Below are 23,778 nucleotides of genomic sequence, written 5' to 3'. Positions count from 1 at the left end.
AGCACCGCACACAAGTGACGCTCCCTGTAAGTTTTCGCGGGGGTAGTTTGTATGTAGGGGGAAGTGTGGCATCCACTCCTGGAGCTACGAAACTGGTAGTTGACATGCCACACTTGAACAACTACAACTAGATGACTCCAACATTGGACGATACAAAACAATCTGTCGGTATATACATACATATGCATATACGCCTGTGGATAGAAACGAAACCAATGGAATAAATTGTCTTCTTGGTTTACAATTAATTTTCTTTCATTCTTACCATACTTTTTGCTGGGTTTATTAGGAATACATATTTACTTTCTTTATACATACGTATCCATATATATTGCATGTTATGATACATACCTACGTACATGCTTTGAAAACATTATTTCTTAAATGCTTATTTGTCCTACCTTTTTCCCTATACTCATATAAATATATAACTCTGATAGGTAAGATTTGGAGTTTTATTATTGCTGGTGAATTATTATTATTTTTTATTTGGTTTGTTTTGAATTTTCTTTCGAGTTCGTTTTAAGTGCTTATTTTAATAATCTTATTACTTAGGTTTTTATTTCCCTTTTTGAATTTTGGATTTTTGGAGACCCGCTGTGCTGAAATTTTCCGGGACTTCGCTTTCTCTTATTTTGATTTGCTCTTTCGGGAGTTGGGTATTATTCGGCCCTCTTGGAAATAGTTTGCTATTGCGGTTTTAAATTTTTACTATTTTTGATTGTAGTTGAAATAGTCACTTGAATTTTAAATTTTTTTTAAATAGTGAATTTTTGAATCCTTGGTTTTGTGTTGAATTTCTTTTAAATTTTTTTTATTTTCTTTATCTTCATTCCTTATATTTTTGTACCCAAGAAATTTTTAAGTCTTTTTCTTCGGTTCTTATTACATTTGCTTGATTTCGATCGGAATTCTGATCTCTGTTTAATTTTACCCGAGCTTCTAAATTTTTGCTAGGTTTCTAGCAATCTGTAGTTTTCCGATTGCACTTAATGTTTTTATTGAAATTTGATTTGAAGTTTAGTCCTGATATTTTTTTTTGAATTCTGTTATACGATGTATAAATAGATTTAGTTGTATTTAGCTCTTTCTGAGGGTTTGGGAGTTTTTTTGTTGGTTTTTTGAATAATTTCTTCGTTTCAATTTCTATTTCTAATCACTGAATTTCTACTGCATTGTATAACTTTTTATTTTATATTTATTATTGTTTGAATTTTTTCTCGGTATTTTTTTTATTCTGATTTTTTTGGTCTTACGAGTTAGTTTTGAATTCACAAGTTTCAAGTAATTCATTTCGTGAAGGGGTCTGTGTAAGAGGCGTGTGTTAGTGTATTTAGTTGACTGAATGGGAGAACGTGAAGAAGAGCGACGGATTCCAGGTGGGTTAGTTCTGCTAAATTCAAACCGCGTAGTGTGGCACGAACATTAGAGAATCAAGTGGTTGGGTCCCTATTTACGCAAATTGATATCTTTGAAACGTCATCGCAAGTAGCGCCGCGCCCACCTACAGTTAGGGTTACTCAAGAGGTAGAACTGAACGCTACAGATAATAGCTTGACTTTTTCGCAGAAGATCGGAGAGTTGATGCCAATGTCTAAGCAGGAGCAGCAGACAGGGGGGAATATGCAGTCAGACGGTCAAGAACCAGGGGGTTCGAAGTCTAATGATGGTGGACCAAGTTCTACATCCGTCAGTGTCGAACAGCTGAGCCGCTTAATGGAAATGATGGCACAACAAGTTGACCTGATGGCTCAATGTACGAATGAGATCCGCCACATACGAGAAAATGTTGTGACTTTAAATAATAGAGTAGGCGAGGTAGAGACCTCGGTACAGGGAAATGGTAATAGACCGGCTATGGTTTCCACACCAGAAACTCGACGCGCTACAAATGGTGAAAGGACCAATGGAGAAGAGGAGCAGAATGCCAGTCACCCGCGTTCACATAATGAAAATAGAAATAGGAAAATTGATTTAGACAAATGGCACGTAAAGTTTGATGGTACTAGCAAAGGTATGACGGTGGAAAGCTTCATTTTTCGTTTAGAAAAGATGAGGGAGCAGTATGGCATCAGCTACTACCAGTTATTCACCGACTTCCACTGCATAGTCACGGTCAGCGCCTTAAAGCGGTATTGGCAGTTGCTCGAAGACCACGCTGATGAACCTGACTTTGGTTACTTCGAGCTGAAGGCCGAACTGCTGAACCACTTTAGGCCAGCCGAGTCGGACTATGAGATTATCAGAGAAATTATGGAGAGGAAACACCTGCCCCAAGAAAGCTTCGAAGATTTTTATAGCGATGAACATATTTTAACTTTTCGTCTCAGGAAGAGGATCCCCGAACAGGAGCTTGTCAGCATAATTAGAAGCAACCTCAAACTATACCAGTCAAATTTAACCTTCGCTTCCAAAATCAGCACATTAGCTGAACTCAAATCTGAGTGTAAACGAGCCGAAAAAGTTATTAAGGAAAATAGGAGTAGGCCTAAACCAATAAGTGAAGTAGAGTTCCATTATATGAAAGGTGAGTCGACAGTAGATAAAAGTGTGTGCAATAAGACACAACAACGTTCGTTAGTCCAGATGTTAGTGCAGAGGTCCAGAAGTCTTCGATTAACGCTTTTTGTCCGTCCCCGTTTCACCTAATGTTATGTTTCTCTTGTGGTATGCCTGTAGATTATTATGTCAAGAACCCCGTAGAGTCCCGTAGTAAATGTAAGTGTTCCTTCCATGATATGGTCTGTTTCGCGTGTGGTGGTAGTTCGTCGTTTTGTGTATTTAAGCCTAGGCAGGGAAACCAGAAACTGGCGCAGTTGTTCGGGAACTTGCGCCAGGAGAGGAGCTCCCGGATCCAGCCCCGTGAAAATTCTTAAACGAGAGGTAGAGAATAAGGCAAAGGAGCAGAAAGAAAGATTAGCAAACCAGGTAGTAAAAAGCTTGCATCAGAGAAAGCTGGAATATGAGGAGGCGCGTAGACGCATCTTTTGTGAGGAAATTCTTCAGACCAAAGAAGAAGAATATGAAAAGAATATGTTGCAAGATAATCTCAACAATCGTTACTATTAAAGGAGACCACAGGTTCTTCGCCAAAAAATAATAGGAGACCAGGAGGTGTTAGCCTTATTGGATTCAGGAGCAGGGGCTAGTTGCCTAGGCAAGAATGGTGACAAGCTTCTGGAAGGTAAAGAAAGTATTATACTACCAACCAATGGGCAGAAAATCCGAACCGCGAACAGTGGAGAAGCCGCGGTGGTGGATGTCATTACTCTCCCCGTCTTGTGGGATAATATAACGCGAGATTTAGAGTTCTTGATCGTACCCGGCTTGCAACAAGAGGTGTACATAGGAATATATTTTTGGAAGGCATTTGATATGAGTGTTGTTAGCAGAGGAGTGCCGGCGAGTGTGAATGGTGCTGGTGTTTCAGAGCTTGTACCTGCCGAAGGAGACCTTACCTTCGATGCAGGACAACACGACTTGACTCACGATCAAACTGTGGCATTAGAGCGTGTGAAGGCACATTTCCCGTCCTTCGCCGTGTTCAGACTAGGCAAGACAGATAAATAAGAACATGTGATAGAAGTGACCAACGAGAACCTCCCAGTAAAGCAGAGGCACTATCCAATATCCCCAGCTATACAGAAACTTGTTTATAATGGATTAGATCGGATGCTTGAGATGGGAGTAATAGAAGAGTCTAACAGTAGTTGGAACTCGCCAGTTTCACTCGTTATAAAAGGGACCAAACATCGCCTCTGTCTGGACGCTCGCAAGTTAAACGAAAGGACCATTAAAGACGCTTATCCACGGACCATTAAAGACGCCTCACATTGTGCGGTGTCCTAAGTCGACTGCAGAATACTAGCTTTATATCTGCAATTGATTTAAAGGATGCAATCTGGCAGATACCATTAGAGAAAAAGTCCAGGGATAAAACGGCATTCACCGTACCAGCTCGACCGTTGTATCATTTCACGGTCATGCCATTTGGGTTGTGCAATGCAGCACAACGTATGTGTAGGCTCATGGACAAGGTCATACCCGCTAATCTTCGTGAATCTGTGTTTGTTTATTTGGATGACTTACTTGTGTGTTCGGAAGATTTTGTGTCCCATTTGTCCTTGTTGGAAAAAGACGCTAAATGTCTTCGTGAAGCCAAACTTATAATAAACGTTCAAAAGAGTAAATTTTGTTTTAAGGAGGTACGGTACCTTGGGTACGTCGTGGGTAACGGTTGTATCCGTACAGACGCGAGCAAAGTCGCAGCCATGAGGGATTTTCCGGAGCCACGAACCCCGAAGCAGCTCAGGCGGGGAAAGGGTGGTACCGGAGATTTATACAAGACTACGCGAAATTGCAGCTCCGCTGCACGACAGCCCCAAAAAAGACAGAATAAACAAATTTGCAATGACGGACGAAGGCAGAAAGGCGTTTAATCATTTGAAAGAGAGTCTGATTTCAGCACCAGTATTGACCTACCCAGACTTCAACAGACACTTTTACATTCAATGTGACGCGTCAACGGACGGAGTGGGCGGGGTTTTATTTCAGCTAGACGATGACGGTAACGAGCGGCCAATAGCATACATCTCGGCCAAGCTTAACAAAGCGCAGCGCAACTACAGTATTACAGAGTTAGAGTGCTATGCCGCAGTGCTGAGCATTGAAAGATTTCGGCCGTATAAGGAGGGACTCCCTTTCACGGTGATAACTGACCACGCGAGCCTAAAATGGTTGAGGAAACAAAAGGATTTATCGGGCAGACTCGCGAGGTGGAGCTTAAAGCTCCAGGCTTATGACTTTGAAATTCAGCATCGAAAGGGGTCCCAAAATATCGTGCCAGATGACTGTCGCGGATGAACACGGAAGAGTTGGCGGTAAAGGACAGAATATTGGATGTATGCTTAGACTCACCATTTTTCAAGACGGACGAATATGAGCAGCTTAAAAATACGGTGACCTGCAGCCAAGACAGACTACCCGAACTTTGCACATCGGACGGTTACGTATACAAACGGACGCAATTTAATAGTAGGGCTGACGTTCAGCAGGACCACGCGTGGAAACTCTGGGTGCCGACAGAGCTGCGCCGTGGGCTTGTGGAATCCTCGCATGATTCACCGTCTGTTGGTCACGGTGGACTGCATAAAACTTTAGCTCGCCTAAGAGAAAAATATTATTGGCCCGGCATGGTTACCGACGTATAAAACTATGTAAAAGCTTGCGAAATCTGTAAAGGCAACAAAACGCAAAACGCCTTCCACAACCCAGTGATGGGCAAACAGCGTGTCACTGAAAGGCCTTTTCAATGCTTATTCATTGACTTCATGGGTCCGTACCCCCGTACGTGTTGTGGAAATGTCTGTGTGTTTGTGTGTTTAGATCAGTTCTCGAAGTTCGTATTTTTAAAACCAATGAGAAAAGCCACGGCTGCCGAAGTTATTAGGTTCTTAGAGAACGAAGTTTTCCATATTTTTGGCGTGCCAGAGTATGCCCACTCGGACAACAGGAAACAATTTGTCTCGGACATATTTACGCAATTTCTGAAAAAGTATGGTACGCAGCATGTTCGGACTGCATTTTATGCACCACAAGCCAATGCAGCATAAAGGGTCAACCGTTCGGTGCTACAAATCGTGAGGTCCTATATTAAGGGCGACCAAAATAATTGGGATAAGCACCTTAGCGATTCCGCTTTCGCTCTCCACAGTGCCGTGCATTCTGCGATCAATGATACCCCGTATCATGCAGTCTTCGGTATGCCTATGATACAGCATTCTGCATCATACGAGCTATACCGAAGGCTGGGGGCGGTTAGAGATGCAGACTGCGAGGTCGAAAAGGTGGCAGATAAAACACAGCTTATCCGAAATAAGATCGTGAAAGAATTAAAGCTAGCCCATGAACGGAGTAAGAAGACCTACAATACCAGAAGTCGAGAAGTGAAGTTTCAAATTAGACAAGTGGTGTACCGCCGAAACTTCAAGCAGAGTTCCCAAGTTGAAAACTACAACGCTAAACTTGCCCAAAACAAGTTAAGTGCATTGTATTGAAAATAATCGGAAATTCAATTGGGGTGTTCACAGTTCGTTCCAAATAGTGTCTCAAAATGTAGACGTCTACATTTTAAGACGTTTTCTAACCGTAAAATCTGTGGTGTTGTTGTTTCCCATACAAAATTGGAAAACGACGCCGTCTACATTTTGTCACACTCAAAGGTATGTTTTTTACGCGTCTAGTGTTAGAGACTGTTCCTGTTAATTGTATAAGTAATGACTTGACTTGCATAGGTTACCACCCAGTGTCCTTAACTACTTGACTAGATATATGTGTATTTATATTTTTATTCTACAACTTGACATTTTATTTCAATATATTTTATAGTGACGAAAATTTGTTCATCTGTGATATTTACTTATTTACTTGACTACTTAGTTGATTATTTTTGTATTTATTTTCTTATTTACTTATTTATTTAATTATTAACTCACTTATTTATTGACTTATATTTATTAATTAATTAAGGCATTTATTTATATCTGTGATATTTACTAATACACTTGACTATTTATTTGATTATCGTATTTATTTTCTTTTTATTTATTTAATTACTTATTTATTTACGTAGTATGTATCTATCTATTTAATTATCAATCTGTGATATAAGTATAAGTTACAAAACTATACCTGGACGTAGTAGTGACCTGTGACGTAGTTTGCAGGCTGCCTTAGAATTTCTCTACGCGGACGCTCCATGGTGCAGGCACCATCGGCGGTCGTGAGCCTGTAACGCCAGCTGTTACTTGGTATGTGTGTTTACATGTGTGTGTATGTGCTAATGCATGTGTGAAGGAAGTGAAAGTAGCCACACTTTCAAATCCAACATAGTAGGCAGGCTAAGGTGCGAAACCTTGCTAACTCGGCGGTGATAAAGCAGTTGAAGGTTGTGAGTGTGTATGGGTGAAAATTTTCGAAGATGAGTGACTGGATCGGCCGATCGGGGGTTGAGTCGGTGAGGCATGAGTGACATTCTCGGCCATACCATGCCCGATAAAATGCCGCCAAGAAAGACCGAGAAGTTTATTAGTAAAGTTACGGTGGAGTCTACAAGTGTCGCAATACAAGCGTGTAAAGTGGTTATTAAAAAAAAAGACTAAGTTCAAAGTGCCAATAAAAAAAAACGGTTTTTTTTGTGTGATCCTTACGGGGCATTACCAGGATCCGTTTTCAGTTCAAGTTATCAAAATCTGAGGTGAGTAGACAAAAATATCTCGGACCAAATAGATAGGAAAGAATCCAAACATGGGTTGAGAATATGTGTTTTTATTTTTAGATACATCACTTATTGCACTTCTCACCAAACGTGTGAAAACTAAAATTTTCTAAGACGTAATGAATTTTACACGGAAATGTGCAACAGTTTAAATAATTTAAATTAGTATGTTACTGAGTTCTGATGTTAAATATTCCCTGCTGCATGTCTTGGCTAAAGTTTGTACGCATGTATATGCAGTTTGAACGCATAAAGCACAAACTCAAACTCGTATAAGCATACATGTACGTATATGCATATAACTGCATGGGTATTTAGGTACAAGTGTATGTTTGTATGTGTAGCTCCATGCAGGCGCCCTAAAGATTCGAGTATCTAATAAGTGCATTTATTTATAAAGCTAATTGTAATGTTGTTTTATGTTTCCAGGTCGCCAGCACACCTGTGCAAAAGTACCTCGCTGGGGAAGACGTCAAGCGACACGTCCACCGAATTAGCAGCCAGGACTTTAAACAATTCCACCACTGCCCGGTTGTATGAGCATTTGAGGCAAGATACACGAGCTAAGCACCCAACACCAATAGTTGCTCGACCAACATTTGGTGGCAGCAACACGCACCCACACCAACATACGTGCATTTAATCGGAGCCAGTACCTATGTATGTTAACATAGGCTTCTAACAGCCGCGACATACATATGTACACGTATTACATTCCGACAGTCAGCTGTGACAATTTGGAAAAAAAGTGGGTCAACGGCCGCGGTCAATTGTAATTTCCAATAGCACTGAGGAGATTGGAAATCCACCAGAGGAAATCGAGAGAGACTGTGTGCTTATCAGCGAGGGAAAACATACATACATCGTTCCAGCAGCGTCGGCAGATGTACGATCGCACCGGCGCCAGCGCCGCCAAGCTAGTGCCTACGTGCAGTTGTTGTATTATTTTTTTCCAGTTTGCCCATTATCACTTTTTTTACGTATTTCCTTTGCCTATTTTTGACAATTAAGCGTGTGTTTTCTGTTGTTTTTGCTATCATAAATTTTCCTTTATTTTTTTATTTCAATTGCGAATAATTAATTTACTTTGCACATTAATACGCTTATTATTGTTGTTACCCACTTAAAAACAGATAATGTAATTATTTTCTAGTATAATATTTCCGTAAAGCTGGTAGGCGTTAGTTTTTATTGCACATTCTTTTGGTTCTTTCAACCCCTCTCTCTTTGATAGGCTTAGTTTTTTTAGTATAATAGCCACTTGTTGATCTAGTTCATTTATTTACACGCGCTTTGTCTTGCTTCATTCAATTTTATTCAAATTTTTATTTTTTTTCTCTCGTAAATTTTATTAAACGTAGTTTTGCTACGCAACAGGAGCGAGTCACCAAAATTGCCAAACAGCGCAGGTGTCCGCCCCTCAGCGGTTGCTTTATATATGTATGTACATATGTATGTTTGCTCTCAATTCCCCACAGGTCCTCTCCGTATGCTGGCGCCAACATCGTTGGACTATTAAGGTGAGTTCTAAATTGATTCATATACATATATACATACAAACATTTGTTCATAAATATTTAGGTAGAAATATCTACATACAGATATACATTTTCCTTGCGTAAATTATACACAGGTCAGGTTTCTTAATAACAAAGTGAAGTGCGTCTCTTTGCACCTATGGGCAGAAATTCAACGTAAGGGTGGTTCAAAAAAAACAGAAATTAAAGTTTTGAACTGAATTAAAATTTGAATTTTTGAATTTGTGAATAATGTTAGTTAACATATGTATTGCAGTAATAAAGGAGTAGGTAGAAGAAATTCATATTTTCGATTAAGATTTTCCTTTTATCATGAAAAATTTGATCTATTAGAATTGTGTTATTTAATATTCCCTATGATGTTGGAATAGAAGCATTTGAATTGAGCTTCGTTGGATTGGGAATCAATGAATTTCTCCGTAGATGCCTGTTAATATCCAGAATTTGAAGATAGGTTGAGGATTTTGTTTGCTATTTTTTTTTAGGTTGTTTAATAAAGCACATAGTAATAAGTTTAGAGTAAGCAACTCCCTGAGTTATAGATTTAAGATTGTTATACAATAAAAGGAAGAAAAGCGAAAAAAAATAATAACGAGTTATGTTTGTTTAAGGGTTTGATGAAACAAAAGTAAGCGGTACGATGGTGTGCTAAACATTTAGAGCCGTTTGCACCATGTCTAGTTAATTCTAACTCCCAGTTAAACATCTTTATCGACGTTATCGACACCCATCATATAACATGTGATCGATAAAGCAGTTAACGTGCTTAACTGAAGGATCTACCTCCAGTTAGCGTTAACTAGACATGGTGCAAACGGCCCTTAAAGTTGGTGTGGGTGTTGCACTTATGCTGAAGAGGGGATATGTGAGTGTTGACTATACACTAGACTGCTAGCTGACGTATGGACTAGTGGAGAGACGGACTTTATCAGTATTAGGGAGTCGCAGCAACGCCCATGGCTACGCGTAGGTTTCGCGTAGAAGGGGAGGGACCACTCCACCTGGCTGGACGGACCTTTTCTTCTTTTCGCTTCTTAGCTTGACTTCTTCCACTTCTTTAAGGCAAGCAGGCATGATCAAATTTTTTTTGTTGATGTGGGTGTAGGTAAGACAGGTGGTAAATACCACCCCTCCGACGAGCTAGACCGGGTTCGCCACCATGCCTGTGCACCACCTGCTCTCACCGGACAGATCACCCACGTAACAAAAACTACAAAATTATGCAAAGTTTTTAAATTTCTCACACAAACTTTTTGTAGTACTAGGCGTATATAACGCATTATTTAACCGATTGTCTTGGCAGAATTGTCTCACCCACTGGGAAAATAGGCAAGCACCTTACGAGGTAAGCCATGTTTTCTTTAAGTTTTTAGTACCAAAATTGTCATCATGGCCAATGTTATCTACTAGGTTAGGTTAGGTTGAAGTGGCTGTTAGGCCCAGAGGGCGCCAGCACACTTAGGCCCGATCAGGGCCCATTGTGACACCACATGGATCCAAAAACCCCTACTCCTTAAACCAGTTCGTTGGGTCTGCGAACCTTAGCAGCTGCCCTATTCCCAACTTAGCAGTTGCGCTTAGATCGTCTAAAAGACCTATACCTAGGAATTTCTGTCTTTTGCTGCCTAGTACTGGGCACTCGCAGAGTAAGTGCCTTATTGATTCAGGTTCTTCTTCGTCGTGGCAGCTCCTGCAGTAGTCGTTGTGACTAGCCCCGAGACGTTCTGCGTGCCTTCCTATCAGGATATGTCCTGTGAGCAGACCAATGGCCAGTGACATATCGCCTTTATTGAGAGTAAGAATTTCTCTCGATCTCCGTATATCCCATTTTGGCCATGTAAGCTTCGTTGTATTACAGTTTTCAGTGCGATCCCATCTGGAGGCCGCTTCTTCAAGGAAGTTCTCCCTTAGTAAGAGCTGGCAGGAAGCGAGTGGCATACCCATCCTCTTCCAGGCTGGTGAAAGTGGAGAGGAAGTACCCGCCCTTGTAAGCTCGTCTGCCTTCTCATTTCCTGGTATGTCACTGTGCCCCGGTACCCATATCAGGTGCAAAGCGAACTGCTCTGCCATCACATTAAGTGATTTGCGGCAGTTGGCAACTGTTTCCGAATTTATAGTGACAGAGTCAAGCGCCATAAGGACTGTCTGAGTATATATATATTTCCGTAGTGGCGATAACAGCTAGTTTTAGGCTGTCAACGGCTTCTTGTATGGCTGCCAATTCGGCTTGAAAGACACTACAATGGTCAGGTAGTCGGAATGATCTTTTTATTCCCCATTTCTCTGAGTAGACGCCTCCTCCTACCCTATTTTCTAGTTTGGAGCCGTCCGTGTAGAGTCTTATGGCATCTCTAGACCCCGGAACTCCTTCGAGCCATGATTCTCTGCTAGGTAGCGTTACGCTATAACCTTTAGTGAAGGTGAGCCTTGGTACACAATAGTCCGTTGTACTCGGTAGTTGTCGGTTTCTCAGAATTGCAGTGTGACCACAGCGAGCCGCTTTCCAGCTTTTAAGCCCCTGTAGTCTTAAGGCTGCAACCGCAGCGTATTGTCGTCCTATAATATCTATAGGTATGATGTTAAGGATCGTATTCAATGCCATAGTAGGTGTTGTGCGGAGAACATCACTAATGCAGATCAGGGCCGTTCCCTCCACTTTTTGTAATTTATTACTGTTTACTTTCTTCTCCAGCACTGGCCACCATACCACTACCCCGTACAGAAGTATGGGCCTCACCACGGCGGTGTATATTCAGTGCACTAGCTTCGGGGTTAACCCCCATTTTTGGCCGATTGCTCTCCTGCAGCTGTATAGGGCAACCATGGCCTTCCGCACCCGCTCTTCGGTGTTTTGAGTCCAGCTTAATTTTCTATCTAGGACTATCCCCAGGTATTTAGCAGAATCGCTTAATTTTAGTGCGGTCTGTGCCAGCCTTGGTGTTATCAATGGGGGGATTTTGTACCTTCTCGTGAATAGTACAATTTCTGTTTTGTTTGGGCTTACCCCTAACCCGTTATTTTTTATCCAACTATCGACTTCCTTCAGTTTTACCTGCATAATGTCACATAAGGTGGAAATTTCCCACTTACTGTTAGTGCAAGATCATCCGCATACGCAATAACCTTACAGCCACCCCCCCTCCATGCCACACAGCAGTGAGTTTAACGCTGCGACCCATAATAGAGGGGATAGGACTCCCCCTTGCGGGGTGCCCCTCTCTTCGATCCTGGTCAACTATACCCCCGCCAGCTCTGCCCGAACCACCCTGCATCTCAGCATTAGGTTTACGAGCGCAACTAGGCGCGAGTCGATGCCCAGGCCCGTCAGTGCTGCCGTTATCGCGCCCGGCATGATGTTGTTAAAGGCGCCCTCTATATCCAGGAAGGCTGCTAGCGTATATTCTTTGATGTCTAGTGATCTTTCTATATGCGACACTATTTCATGTAGCGCCGTTTCTGTAGATCTACCTTTCGTATAAGCATGTTGTGTGGTACAGAGTCCGTCACCAACCGACTCTCTGATACGGACCTCCACCAGTCTCTCCATAACCTTCAATTGAAATGCCGACAAGGTGATGGGCCTGAAATCCTGTGGGTTGTTGTGGGACACCTTCCCTGCCTTGGGGATGAACACCACTCTTGACTCCCTCCACTTTCTAGGTATATGATTAAGAGCTAATACACCCTTAATTATAGCATGTAGCCACGCTGAGCTTAGCTGTAGTGTTTGTTGCAGCTGTATGGGGGCAATGCCATCCGGACCTGGTGATTTATATGGCTTAAAATTCCCAATAGACCAGATGACCTTTTCCCTAGTGAGGAAGTCTCCAGTGACCGAAAGATCTCCAGTTAGATGTGGCTGCACCGGCAGGCTGTCCGTGGCACCCGGGAAGTGTGTGCAAAGCAGATCCAGTGATTCCTCCTCGGTCTCAGTCCAGGAGCCGTCAGGTCAGAAGTCTTTCCATGAGGTTANGAAGTCTCCAGTGACCGAAAGATCTCCAGTTAGATGTGGCTGCACCGGCAGGCTGTCCGTGGCACCCGGGAAGTGTGTGCAAAGCAGATCCAGTGATTCCTCCTCGGTCTCAGTCCAGGAGCCGTCAGGTCAGAAGTCTTTCCATGAGGTTATTTTCGACTTTCTTAGGAGCTTCTTGTACTCCCGTAACGTTGTCTTGTAGGTCTCCCAATGTCCCTCACTACCCGACGCAGTGGCCTGGTTGAAGGTTTTCCTGCAGTTCTTGCGTGAAATCCTGATTTCTTCATTCCACCAGGGTGGCTTTTTCCTTCCCCGGTGCTGCTTTTTGGGGCATGCAATGTCAATTGCCTTACTGCAGGGCCCCGTAAAATGGTCGACAAGATATTCCAGCTCCTCTAGGTTTGCTGGAGTAGTCGGCTCTCTATCTTCTGGCAAAAGCCTATCCAGCTCTTCCCGATACCCATGCCAGTTGGTATTACGCAAGTTTCTAGTTAGAGGAGCCTCGGGCATTCCGCCTACTACCTCTCGAATTGGATATTTTGGTGGTCGGAAAAGGAGTGCTCCTCGAGCACCTTCCACTTCCCGACCAGACATTCCGCATTCTCAGAGATAAGGGTAACGTTCAGCACTTCCCTTCGGGACTTTGTAATAAAAGGGGGTTCGTTCCCCCTATTTGCAATAACAAGCCTAGAGCTAAGTATGAAATTAAAAAGTGACTCACCCCGTTCGTTATCGTCGGAGCTGCCCCAGGTATGATGGTGAGCATTTGCATCACCTCCCAAAATTAGCACCTCCCTCGTGCTGGCCACTAGGTCCTTTATGCAGGTAGTTGGCACCTCCTTGTCGTACGCTAGGTACATGGATGCCATCTTAATTGGTCGTCCGTTTACACTTAGACTGACCGCTGTTGTGTCCTCGTCGCTAAATTGTGGAAGAAAGAGACACTTTCCGGCTTGCGGTAATCGGGTAGGACTGCCTTTGCCCAGTCGATTTCTGTGAGGATCTCCTTCACATGCTCTGCGTTCGCCTTGCTACACAGGTCAGGCGTAGTGGTGAACCTTTGCAGGATTCGTGCAGCCATCTTCTTCTGTCGATAGCCCGCTATAGCTGGTTCTGGCCTCGTGAAGGCCGTGGGTGTCGCGGGAGGATCGCCCGGGGCCTGCGCCCCACATTCCGCCTTATTTCCGGCTGCAATCTGCATGCCAGGTTGGCATCCACTGGTGCCAGGAATTTCCCGGGGTGGTCTCCTTTGAGCATCCCCACCGCCGCACAGTGGTTCGGATCGCAAATCTAGCTGGACGAAACTATTTAAACAAATACTCGTTGATGGATCTTTACACCACTTCTTACCTAGGGGACTTTTGGGTCGCTGATTACGAATCTGAAGTCACTTATCAAAAATTCAAAATGGCAGATCCAATATGGCGGACGAAAATTTAAAAAAATCGGTAGATTTCTATGAAACTGGGTATCTGGGGGTTTTGTGGGTCGCTGATTACATATCTAAAGTCATTTACCAAAAATTCAAAATGGCGGATCCAATATGGCGGACGAAAATTAAAAAAAAATCGGTAGATTTCTATGTAACTGGGTATCTGGGGGTTTTCTGGGTTGCTGGTTACGAATCTATAGTCATTTACTTAATTTACTTTATTTACTTCGGAACGAGCATTTTCATCAGATATTTCTTTCAATTTACTAATCACATAATCACGGACACCTTGTTGTCTTTTAGAAGTTTCAGCAACACTTCTCCAAAAGTCAAACAACTCACTTCTTAAGATTTTCTTTACAATGACTAAAATTTAAGATCACGGCAAGAAACACAAATAAATTTCAGAAAAAAATTTATAACAGCGCTTAAAGATTTGCATGCCTGTTGTATAATTTTTTAATTTCAGAAAGCAGAAAATTCGCGAGTTACTATTTTTTTAACTCTTACATAACCAGTTTTTATAACTCCAAGTATTTTTCTGTTTTAACACACAACCCCCCAACCAATGTAAATATCTAAGCCAATTGGTTAGACTTGGTTATCGAACTTACCCTCTGCATTTGCGAAGGTGTAAAGAATAATATGCAAGTGGTTTTATAACGGCCTTCGGCGGCCTTTACTTTTCCTACTCTTTAATTTACTTTTTTAATTAATCAAAACGATTATTTTTCAGAATAAATTTGCTTATACCAATGGTGACATAAATTGCGTTATGACCTCTGAANGTCACTAAAATGTAAATATCTAAGCCAATTGGTTAGACTTGGTTATCGAACTTACCCTCTGCATTTGCGAAGGTGTAAAGAATAATATGCAAGTGGTTTTATAACGGCCTTCGGCGGCCTTTACTTTTCCTACTCTTTAATTTACTTTTTTAATTAATCAAAACGATTATTTTTCAGAATAAATTTGCTTATACCAATGGTGACATAAATTGCGTTATGACCTCTGAATCTATAGCGGAATAAGTGTAATTTTTTGTTTATAAAGTCAATTTGCAATTATGCAAATATCTGTGAGTGCAATTAGCAATCTTTTAAGTTAAATTTCAGCTTTTAAAATAGAGTTCTCAAATAGGCGGCGTTGACTTACCTTTTTTTTTTGTTTTCATATGATAATGCTTTAATAAATGCAATTTCTATTTGAATGTATTGTCAGGAATGTATTCCAAGTATCATTAAATATTTTAAATACAAAAAAATTTTGACTTTCGTCCAGCTAGATTTGCTATTCGAACCACTGTGCGCCGCTTTCCTTCTTTTTTGCAGGAGCTTGGCCCGGTTTCACCATTGGGCTTGGTTTCCTGCTGTTTGTCACCGCACTACGGCTGGTGGAGGTACTCTGCATCGCTTGAGCCCCTTCTTTAGTGGGCCGAGACCCTTCCGACGCCTTAAGGGGGCCGGTCCCTCTATAGTTTGTTTTTGTTTTTGTTGTTGTTGTTTCTGTTTTTGTTGTTGTTGTTTTTTGCTTTTTTTGTATATTTGTTCCCACGGGCTGCGGAGAAAGAGGGTCGTCCACCCGGGCAGAGATCCGCGATGCCCTGGTAAGGCCTACTTACATCCTGGGTGTGGCCGCCTCCCAGATGGCTCCGTTCGCGACTGGGCTATTTAGGGGCCCCCAGCCTGGCTGATCCTCGGTACGGTGCGCGTGACGCCTTGATCCAGCCCCTTCAGACCTCCAAACCACGATCGAAAACCATTTCCATATGACTAAGCTATTAAGGAGTTTAGCACATAGCACTGATTCCTGATCTTAGCTGAGCACCATTCTGATATCGCACAGAATCCTCTGTAGTGCCCATTTCCAGTCGGCACCCTCATGGAGGGTTCAGCCGGAGGATTTCTGCCGACCAATGTTATCTACTAGTAAAGTGCAAAACACCTCCCACGACACATTACGTTGTCAGTTGCAAAATAACGTGCAGCCGAAGTTATTCCCAAGCGCCGAACTACTCCGAGCGACTTTTCTGCATTATGCGTAACTTACTTTGTAAAGCGGCTCAGAGGTATGTCTGATACCAAATGTCTTTGTTAAAGTAAGGGAGATTCGTCAGTGACGTGGTTGTTGTTGTTGTTGTTGTTGTAGCGGCTACTAAGCCTCGTTCGGGGCGGTTCATCCATCAACGTTGTCGTCAATTTCAGCTAGGGGGAGGCCCAGGAAGTGTGCTACTTCCACAGGGGCTGTCCATAGGGACAGGGGCGTTAGCTGAGTGGGGTTCTCAGGGCATGTGAAGAGGTGCCGGGAGTCATGTGGCGACTCTTCACATGCCGGGCATTGGTTGGGCACATCCTCGTTAACTCTGCTCAAGTAGGAGTTGAGCCTGCTGCAATAGCCAGAGCGAAGTTGGGCTATTGTAGTGCGGGTCTCCCGAGGCAGACAAAGTTCTGTCCCGTCCACGTCCGGTGGTTGTGTGCCTAGAACGGCAATCACAGGGCGGGAGTCTACATAACTTGATACTGATTCCCTGTCAATGCCGTTCAGGTGAAGGGCAATACCTTACCAGCAACTTACCAGCATGAGCCGCTTTACAAAGTAAGTTACGTGTAATGCAGAGCAGTCGCTCGGAGTAGTTCGGTGCTTGGAAATAACTTCGGCTGCACGTTATTTTGCAACTGATGACGTAATGTGTCGTCGGAGGTGTTCATTTTGCGCTTTACTAGTAGATGACATTGGCAATGATGACAATTTTGGTACTAAAAACTGAAAGAAAACATGGCTTACCTCGTAAGGTGCTTACCTATTTTCCCAGTGGGCATGTAAACGCCGGATAAGGTAGATATACACATGATACAAAAGAGGTAGTTTCATTACTACTATTTTTTGATTATAAAGCACATTTTTGACATTTCTACAAATGTTAACATTAAGCATAGCTTTGCCACATTGGAATTTTTTGAGAAGGGAGATTTTTTTTTAATATATGGAATTCAATACAAGAGTAAAAAAGGCAAGTTGATGTGATCGATAATCAAATTTCAACGTTTTTCTCAAGCGTAATTTTATTACTTTTGAAGGATATCGATGTGCAGAGGTGGGGAAATAAAATAAAATTGAGTTTTTATACAATTATTTTTTTAAACCGAATAAACAAATTTACATACATATGTAACATGTAGCAAAACATTAATCTGTGTTGCAATTTTCTTAATTTCTTTGCTGAAGTTTTGCATTAGTCCCCTTGCAGATATATGTATTTCGTGCTTTTCCACTCAGGAAATAAGCAGCTCAATTTTTAGTTTCTTGATTAAAAATTTTAAAAAATATGTGTATATTTTTTCGCTATAGAACAATTCTAGGAGGTGAGTATTAAAATTCCGACTTTATTTTTTTTTTGACCACCCTAATGAAATCAAATGGTGACTACAGACCTATTGCGATTCTCCCATATCTAACTAAAGTCTTAGAACGCATAATGCATCAGCAGATTGACTCGTTTATATCTAAAAATTCCCTGGTCAGCGCTTACCAATCCGGCTTCAGGCATAAGAAAAGCTGTAACCTTTCGCTTCTTACCGTTTCAGATGACTTTAGAATAAATATGGACAATAATCGCGTAACCTTGCTTACTCTTCTTGACCACTCCAAAGCTTTTGATACAGTAAATCACAAACTACTGTGTCTCAAATTAAAGAATTTATTTCAGTTCTCATCTTCGGCTGTAAACCTAATTAGCTCATATCTTTTCGGCCGATCGCAAGCAGTCAACATAGGCAATGCAATGTCAAGTTCTCTTTCCATATCTAAAGGAGTTCCTCAAGGGTCGATTCTCGGCCCCTTACTGTTTGTTTTGTACATCAACGATCTGCCGAAGGTATTAAAGCACAATAAAATTCAAATGTACGCTGATGATGTGCAATTGTATTTGAGCTGCCCACTTCACTCATTGAACCTATGCATACAGAACCACAATAGTNAGGTATTAAAGCACAATAAAATTCAAATGTACGCTGATGATGTGCAATTGTATTTGAGCTGCCCACTTCACTCATTGAACCTATGCATACAGAACCTCAATAGTGATTTAGACCTCGTTCACGAGTGGGCAAGTAACAATGGTTTGGTCTTAAATCCAAACAAATCCCAATGTATTGCTATTTTTAAAAAACATTTTGACCTCAACGTTTATGATACAGTTTCATTGAACAGAACTGTGATACCATATGTTGATGTAGCTAAGAACCTGGGCGTACTATTTAACAGAAAACTAACGTGGGATAATCATGTCTATATNAACCTGGGCGTACTATTTAACAGAACACTAACGTGGGATAATCATGTCTATAGCACAATTGGTAGAGTATATGCTATGCTAAGGTATTTATGGTCAACACAACACCTAACGCCGATGCCCACTAGAATGTTAATCGCGAAATCTTACTTGCTACCAACGCTGTTGTACGGTTGCGAACTCTATGCTAACAGCGATAGTCAATGCAATAAAAAACTCAACGTGCTTTACAATAACATCGCCAGGTATATATATAGCAAAAAACGGTATGACCACATTTCTCAATGGGCTCGTAAGATAACTTCAATATCACTCGACGATATGCTGATGCTCAAGTACCTTACAATACTTCAGAAAATCTTATTCTCAGAGGAGCATCCGCATCTCAAAAATCGTCTTCAAATTACTCAATCGTCACGATTACAACAGCTTTTGCACCTGAAATTCAATTCTGTCATATCTGAGCGTCAGTTTTTCGTCTATACTATTCGCCTATGGAACAAATTACCCCTTAAACTCAGGGCTATTAAGGACACATTGCACTTTAAAATAGCATTACTTAGACACTATGCTGACTAAATGAAAATTTGTAACTATTTAACTCGCGTCAGTCACCTCAACTCTAACCGCTAAATTACTGTATTTTTCTTTATTCTCTTCAATCTTACACTTTATGAATAATTTTATAAGTTTTAGAAGTTCAAATTTTATACATTTTAATATCGTATTATATTGTAATATTCTCAGTATCTAACACTGAAATATAACCTGTGGTTGTTGTGTTAGACTACTTTAATAAATTAATAATAAATAATGTACATGTCTATAATATTTTTAAATATTTTTTCGTCATATTTTGCAGTAAGTTTTATATACAAAATAAGTTGGTTCGCGAAACTCTTAGCAACAATTTTCGGATCGTGTGTTATGAATGTCGACACGTTGCGATGATAAAAATTGTTGCTAATGGGTCACAGAATGTTATGCATAAACGATTTGCCAAATTGTTTTAAATACGGTAACTCTTTGATGTTCGCATATGACGTTTAACTCTTATCTGTTGTACGTAGTCTTTCATTTTGTCATAATCATCAGCTGGATCGGAATGCATTTGCGTATATCTTAATAAAAATTATTGCGAGAAAGTCTAGTAATATCATCGTCCTTAACTATAATAGAGACAATTCTATATCACGAGGCTCCGAAAATAAAGATTTACTTGGGCTTCCGTTTGCAAAGCACATAAAAATTATTTTGGATGATGGCTGTGTAATAAACAAATTTAATAATAAATAATTTTTTGGGTGGGCAACATATTTACTGGTCTTTAGTTTCACAGAAGGCATTGGTCCCTTGTTTTACAAATATTAAGATGTATGAAATTCAATTTTCTTTGTTGCTCCAATCGAAGAAAACTTTTCTTTCAATTTTGTTATTTATTTTTTTTTACAAACAAATTATTTTTGAGGATTAGGTATGGTAGCATGAAATGTCACAATCTGCTTAATTGTGATGTAGTTAATATGGCGCCCGAAATGTGACAATGAAACTACCTTCTTTTTTGTATCATGGATATCGATTACTGGAGCCCTCAGCGTTGCTTACTACAATGTTGCCACTCATCAATGTCTTTTCATAAACTTACCTTTTCAACTAAAATTTTTCGTATTATAATAGATCGTAGCTAAATATAAACTACTTAATTTTCATTAAAAACCTTATTCAATAGTAAATTTCAAATATTTTAAATGTATTTTGAATAGGAACTTATAACTTTTTTACCATCTGCAAAACTGACGAAGTGGCAACCATCTATAGAAGGAAGAAATCAGCTGACACGGAAAAATAGTTCTTTCTTTAACAGAATCCGTGTAATTCCAAGTTTCAAACTTTGTTCAATATTTAAAAAAATCCAAGTTTCGTAAAAATTTCGAGCTTTAAATTAATTTCCTAGAGAAATTCTTAGTATGCAATTTAGTAGCCCATTGAATTCTAGTAGAATGAAGTAAAAGTTTTAAATCACTGAAAATTACCGTTGATTTTTTAGTATAACCTCATAAAAAAAAAGTCTAACGGTGCCAAGTCGGATGATCTTAGTGGTCAAATGACATCCCCTCTACGGGAAATTATGTGCCTGATAATCCTATGTTGCAATGAACCTTATCCATGACACTGAATGATCAGACGCCGTCAGTTGTTTTGTGGCCTGAGCTTTGTTTGGATGGAGACATGAGAGTAACATGTTCTTAAAACGACGCGCAATCAACAATTGCTCTCTTAGAGCCGGTTACCGCAGAACTCCACAGGCAAACATCGATGGCCTACCAACTGTCATTTTGACGAGCAATGTGATTGCAAGTTTTTGTGTGTGGGCACTTTGATGTCTTGAAATAAGCATTTGCCGCATGACGCCACCAGACAACATTCTCTCAATTTCGGTGTTTAAAAACATTTAAATCTTTAAAAAACTTGCTGAATAATTTCCTAAAACGTAATCATAAATAATCCAATAAGGAACAGACTTTTATTTTAATTTAATATAAAAATTTCATCGATGTTACCACCAGCACGCTTTCTTTCAAATGAAAATATGGCTGTCAAACTATCGAATTGCCTGCAATAGATGTCAAGCAATAAGCGCTGACATATATTGCAGCACATGAGAAATAGGCGGTCTCCATTGGAAATATATTTTGTGACATAGTTTTCACGACATCAGTGTTTTCCTGTGGAGACAGGGCCTTACTCAATGTCTGGTTAACACTGATCTGCGGTTAAACATCTTTATCGACGTCTTCGACTCCATGCATACAACAGGGCGTCGGTAACGTCGATAACTATGTTTAACCGGAGAGTAGTGTTAACCAGACATTGGATACCCGGCCCTTAAAAGTGTTTTCCGTTAGCGGTATTTTTGTCTAGGAACGAACTTCTGTAAGTTGAGATCGTATAAACCGTTCTCGATTGGAACAGACCAATTATTTCACCTAATTGCTGCACCATGCCGCCGATGTGGTTTTCCGCGTTCATAGTTTCAAGAGCCAAAATATCTTGCTTTAATTCAACTTTGCTTTATTACTACTAACGAAAACTTTTTTATATTGCATAAAAACCTCTTGATTCATTGTAAATACGTTTTTTTCAACCAAATTGCGAAAAGACTGCAATGATTGCGCTTCTCTCTCCAATTTTTCCCGTTCGTTGAGGACAAATCTCCTCAAGTAACCTTGATTCATGCTCTCTTCGTTTGGATTAGCATCGTTATAATCAATAAAAGCTGCTGTATCACAATGAATAGCTTGTTCTAGTTGACTACGAAGCCTTCCGTATTCAAGATCTAAAAGCTTTTTCAAACCTGCTGAGAAAATACGTGTATGGCTTGGTTTTGTAACTGCCAGATCCGGAGATTTACCGTTTTGGGCACGGTGGACAGTACTTTCGCGAATACAGTCAACTGGGGCATTTTCATTCCCATTATCTTCATCCAATCCTAGAAGTGATTGTAGAGATTCAGCATTGAGGTCGGTAGATTGAAATTGCTGTCCCATACTAATTTGCTGAAAACTTGTAGGACCGAGATTTCCATCAATGTCATAAAATTTATAACCTAGCATTTCTAGAGCTATTTCAGTCAATAAATATGACATTTTTGCAATTTTTTAATGTAAACATAAGTTGTGTTATGTTAAATATTAGAGGTGTCAAACTATAGATGGAACTATCGATAGTATCGATAGGTTAAACTATCGATAGTCTAGTTGACTATAGATAGTTTAAAACATCGTACAGTTTCAAAAGTAAAAACACTATCAGCTGATTGCCAAAAATTCCTAGAGCTGAGATCACCTGCTTTTTGGCATGTGCTCTTATCTTTTACAATTTCTCTCATTTCTTTTACAATTTGTTTTATTTCTATTACAATTCATTCAAAATATAAAAACACACCTACAGCCTGCCAGAAAAAAACGGTAAGAAGAAGAGGTACTTTACTTATGGAACTGTACGATGGTTTAAAACCTCTAGCACAGCCGATTTTATTTATAATGTCTCCATGTAGCTGCGCGTCAGTTTTTTAAGTTTGTCAATTTTTTATTATAAGTGATACTTTCACTGTGATTCCTCCTTGAATGGCCATTTTCTCAAGCAACCTTTTATTGAAAAGCTCCCTTTATATTTAAACGTTGCTTGAAACCATAAGGCTATGTCTGAAATAAAGCATTTCTATTATCGGTGTTTGACGTTTGTATGTTTCTTAGCTGTAAACAAATCAAAAAATTATATTACGAAATTTAAACAATATATATCATATTTGAAAATTTATAATAAGCAACAATTAAACAAGGCAACAGTGATTTTGTTGCGGCAAATGATAAAGCTGTTTTTGATAGACGTTTTTATGCTGATTACGAGTGCGTAAGCATAAAGATTCCATCAGCTCCAGATTTTGAGAAAAACGAGATCAAAATGTCAAAAAATCGCGTTTTTGCACTATTTTAGAAGGTCTAGCACAAAAAACAAAAGGTGATAGAACTTTTAACTGGGGCTTAAATTAAAGCTATAACTCTCGGCTACTATCCCTGCACCTTGACCTGATGGTCACTAAAAGTCATTTATTGAACAGTATAAAAATACTGGAATAAATACTGTGCTATTAATAATAATATCCCAACGGTTTTTACCCTCCATTCCCGCCAATCCGCACGAGGGGCGCAGTCCGCATGACGTACGGAACCAATATTTTAAATTTTTGTGCCGAGTCACGATAGGCAGGAGTTTGTTAAGTGTCGAGATCTAAAACTGTTCAGCTACAGAACTAAATTCATCAGCTGATTCTATGTATTTATGTCAATAATTCACTTATTGAGAGAGGAGAGTATCGCTTTCTTAATGCTGAAAAGCGGATCTGATATATCAAACGTGCTGGAATGAGAGTTAAAATCCTGGCATAAGCAACGGAGTGGGTCGTGCAATTCAAAATTGGTTTTACAAGCTTTCAGAAATATGGGACAAAAGTGTCTTGATACTGATATTGTACCTCTCTCGTCTAGCGCGTGCAACAACGTATTTTTAGAGGAGATGGCTGAACTCTGCCTGAATCAAGTTAATGTACTTCGCAATAAGTTTGGCAAAGTATTAGATCTTGTTTATGTTGATGATGCATCTAAGTCGGCTGTAAATAAATGTGACTCACTAGTTTTGCCCGAAGATGTCTACCACCCTGCTATTGAGATATCTTACGAAATTATAAACGATGGTCAAAATTGCGAT

At 40.3% G+C, this 23,778-nt stretch overlaps 2 protein-coding genes across 2 annotated transcripts; one reads left to right on the top strand and one right to left on the bottom strand.

Annotated features, from left to right (window-relative positions):
• Window positions 1-1,623: 1,623 nt before the first annotated feature.
• Window positions 1,624-18,578, top strand: LOC108369955 (uncharacterized). Its single transcript, XM_017625181.1, has 4 exons — window positions 1,624-2,527; window positions 17,681-18,093; window positions 18,199-18,522; window positions 18,567-18,578. Exons 1-4 carry the CDS (start codon window positions 1,624-1,626, stop codon window positions 18,576-18,578), a joined length of 1,653 nt encoding a protein of 550 aa, XP_017480670.1.
• A 2,981-nt stretch (window positions 18,579-21,559) lies between these two features.
• LOC108369957 (uncharacterized) lies at window positions 21,560-22,227 on the bottom strand. The gene is made up of 2 exons (XM_017625187.1): window positions 21,923-22,227; window positions 21,560-21,865 (listed from the first exon to the last, which is right to left on the bottom strand). Exons 1-2 carry the CDS (start codon window positions 22,155-22,157, stop codon window positions 21,567-21,569), a joined length of 534 nt encoding a protein of 177 aa, XP_017480676.1. The 5' UTR covers window positions 22,158-22,227; the 3' UTR covers window positions 21,560-21,566.
• Window positions 22,228-23,778: the final 1,551 nt, after the last annotated feature.

Source organism: Rhagoletis zephyria, unplaced genomic scaffold (assembly GCF_001687245.7).
Source record: "Rhagoletis zephyria isolate East Lansing unplaced genomic scaffold, Rhagoletis_zephyria_1.1 Rzeph_scaffold_03929, whole genome shotgun sequence".
Classification (NCBI taxonomy): Eukaryota; Metazoa; Arthropoda; class Insecta; order Diptera; family Tephritidae; genus Rhagoletis; species Rhagoletis zephyria.
Note: the sequence above shows the minus strand (reverse complement) of the source record. Positions and strands in the feature narration are given on the sequence as shown.

Coding starts and splice junctions, on each gene's coding strand:
- LOC108369957 (XM_017625187.1), bottom strand. CDS start 22,157: ATGTCATATTTATTGACTGAAATAGCTCTAGAAATGCTAGGTTATAAA. Junction 21,866..21,922: donor TGTCCACCGTGCCCAAAACG/GTAAATCTCCGG, acceptor TTTTCTCAGCAG/GTTTGAAAAAGCTTTTAGAT.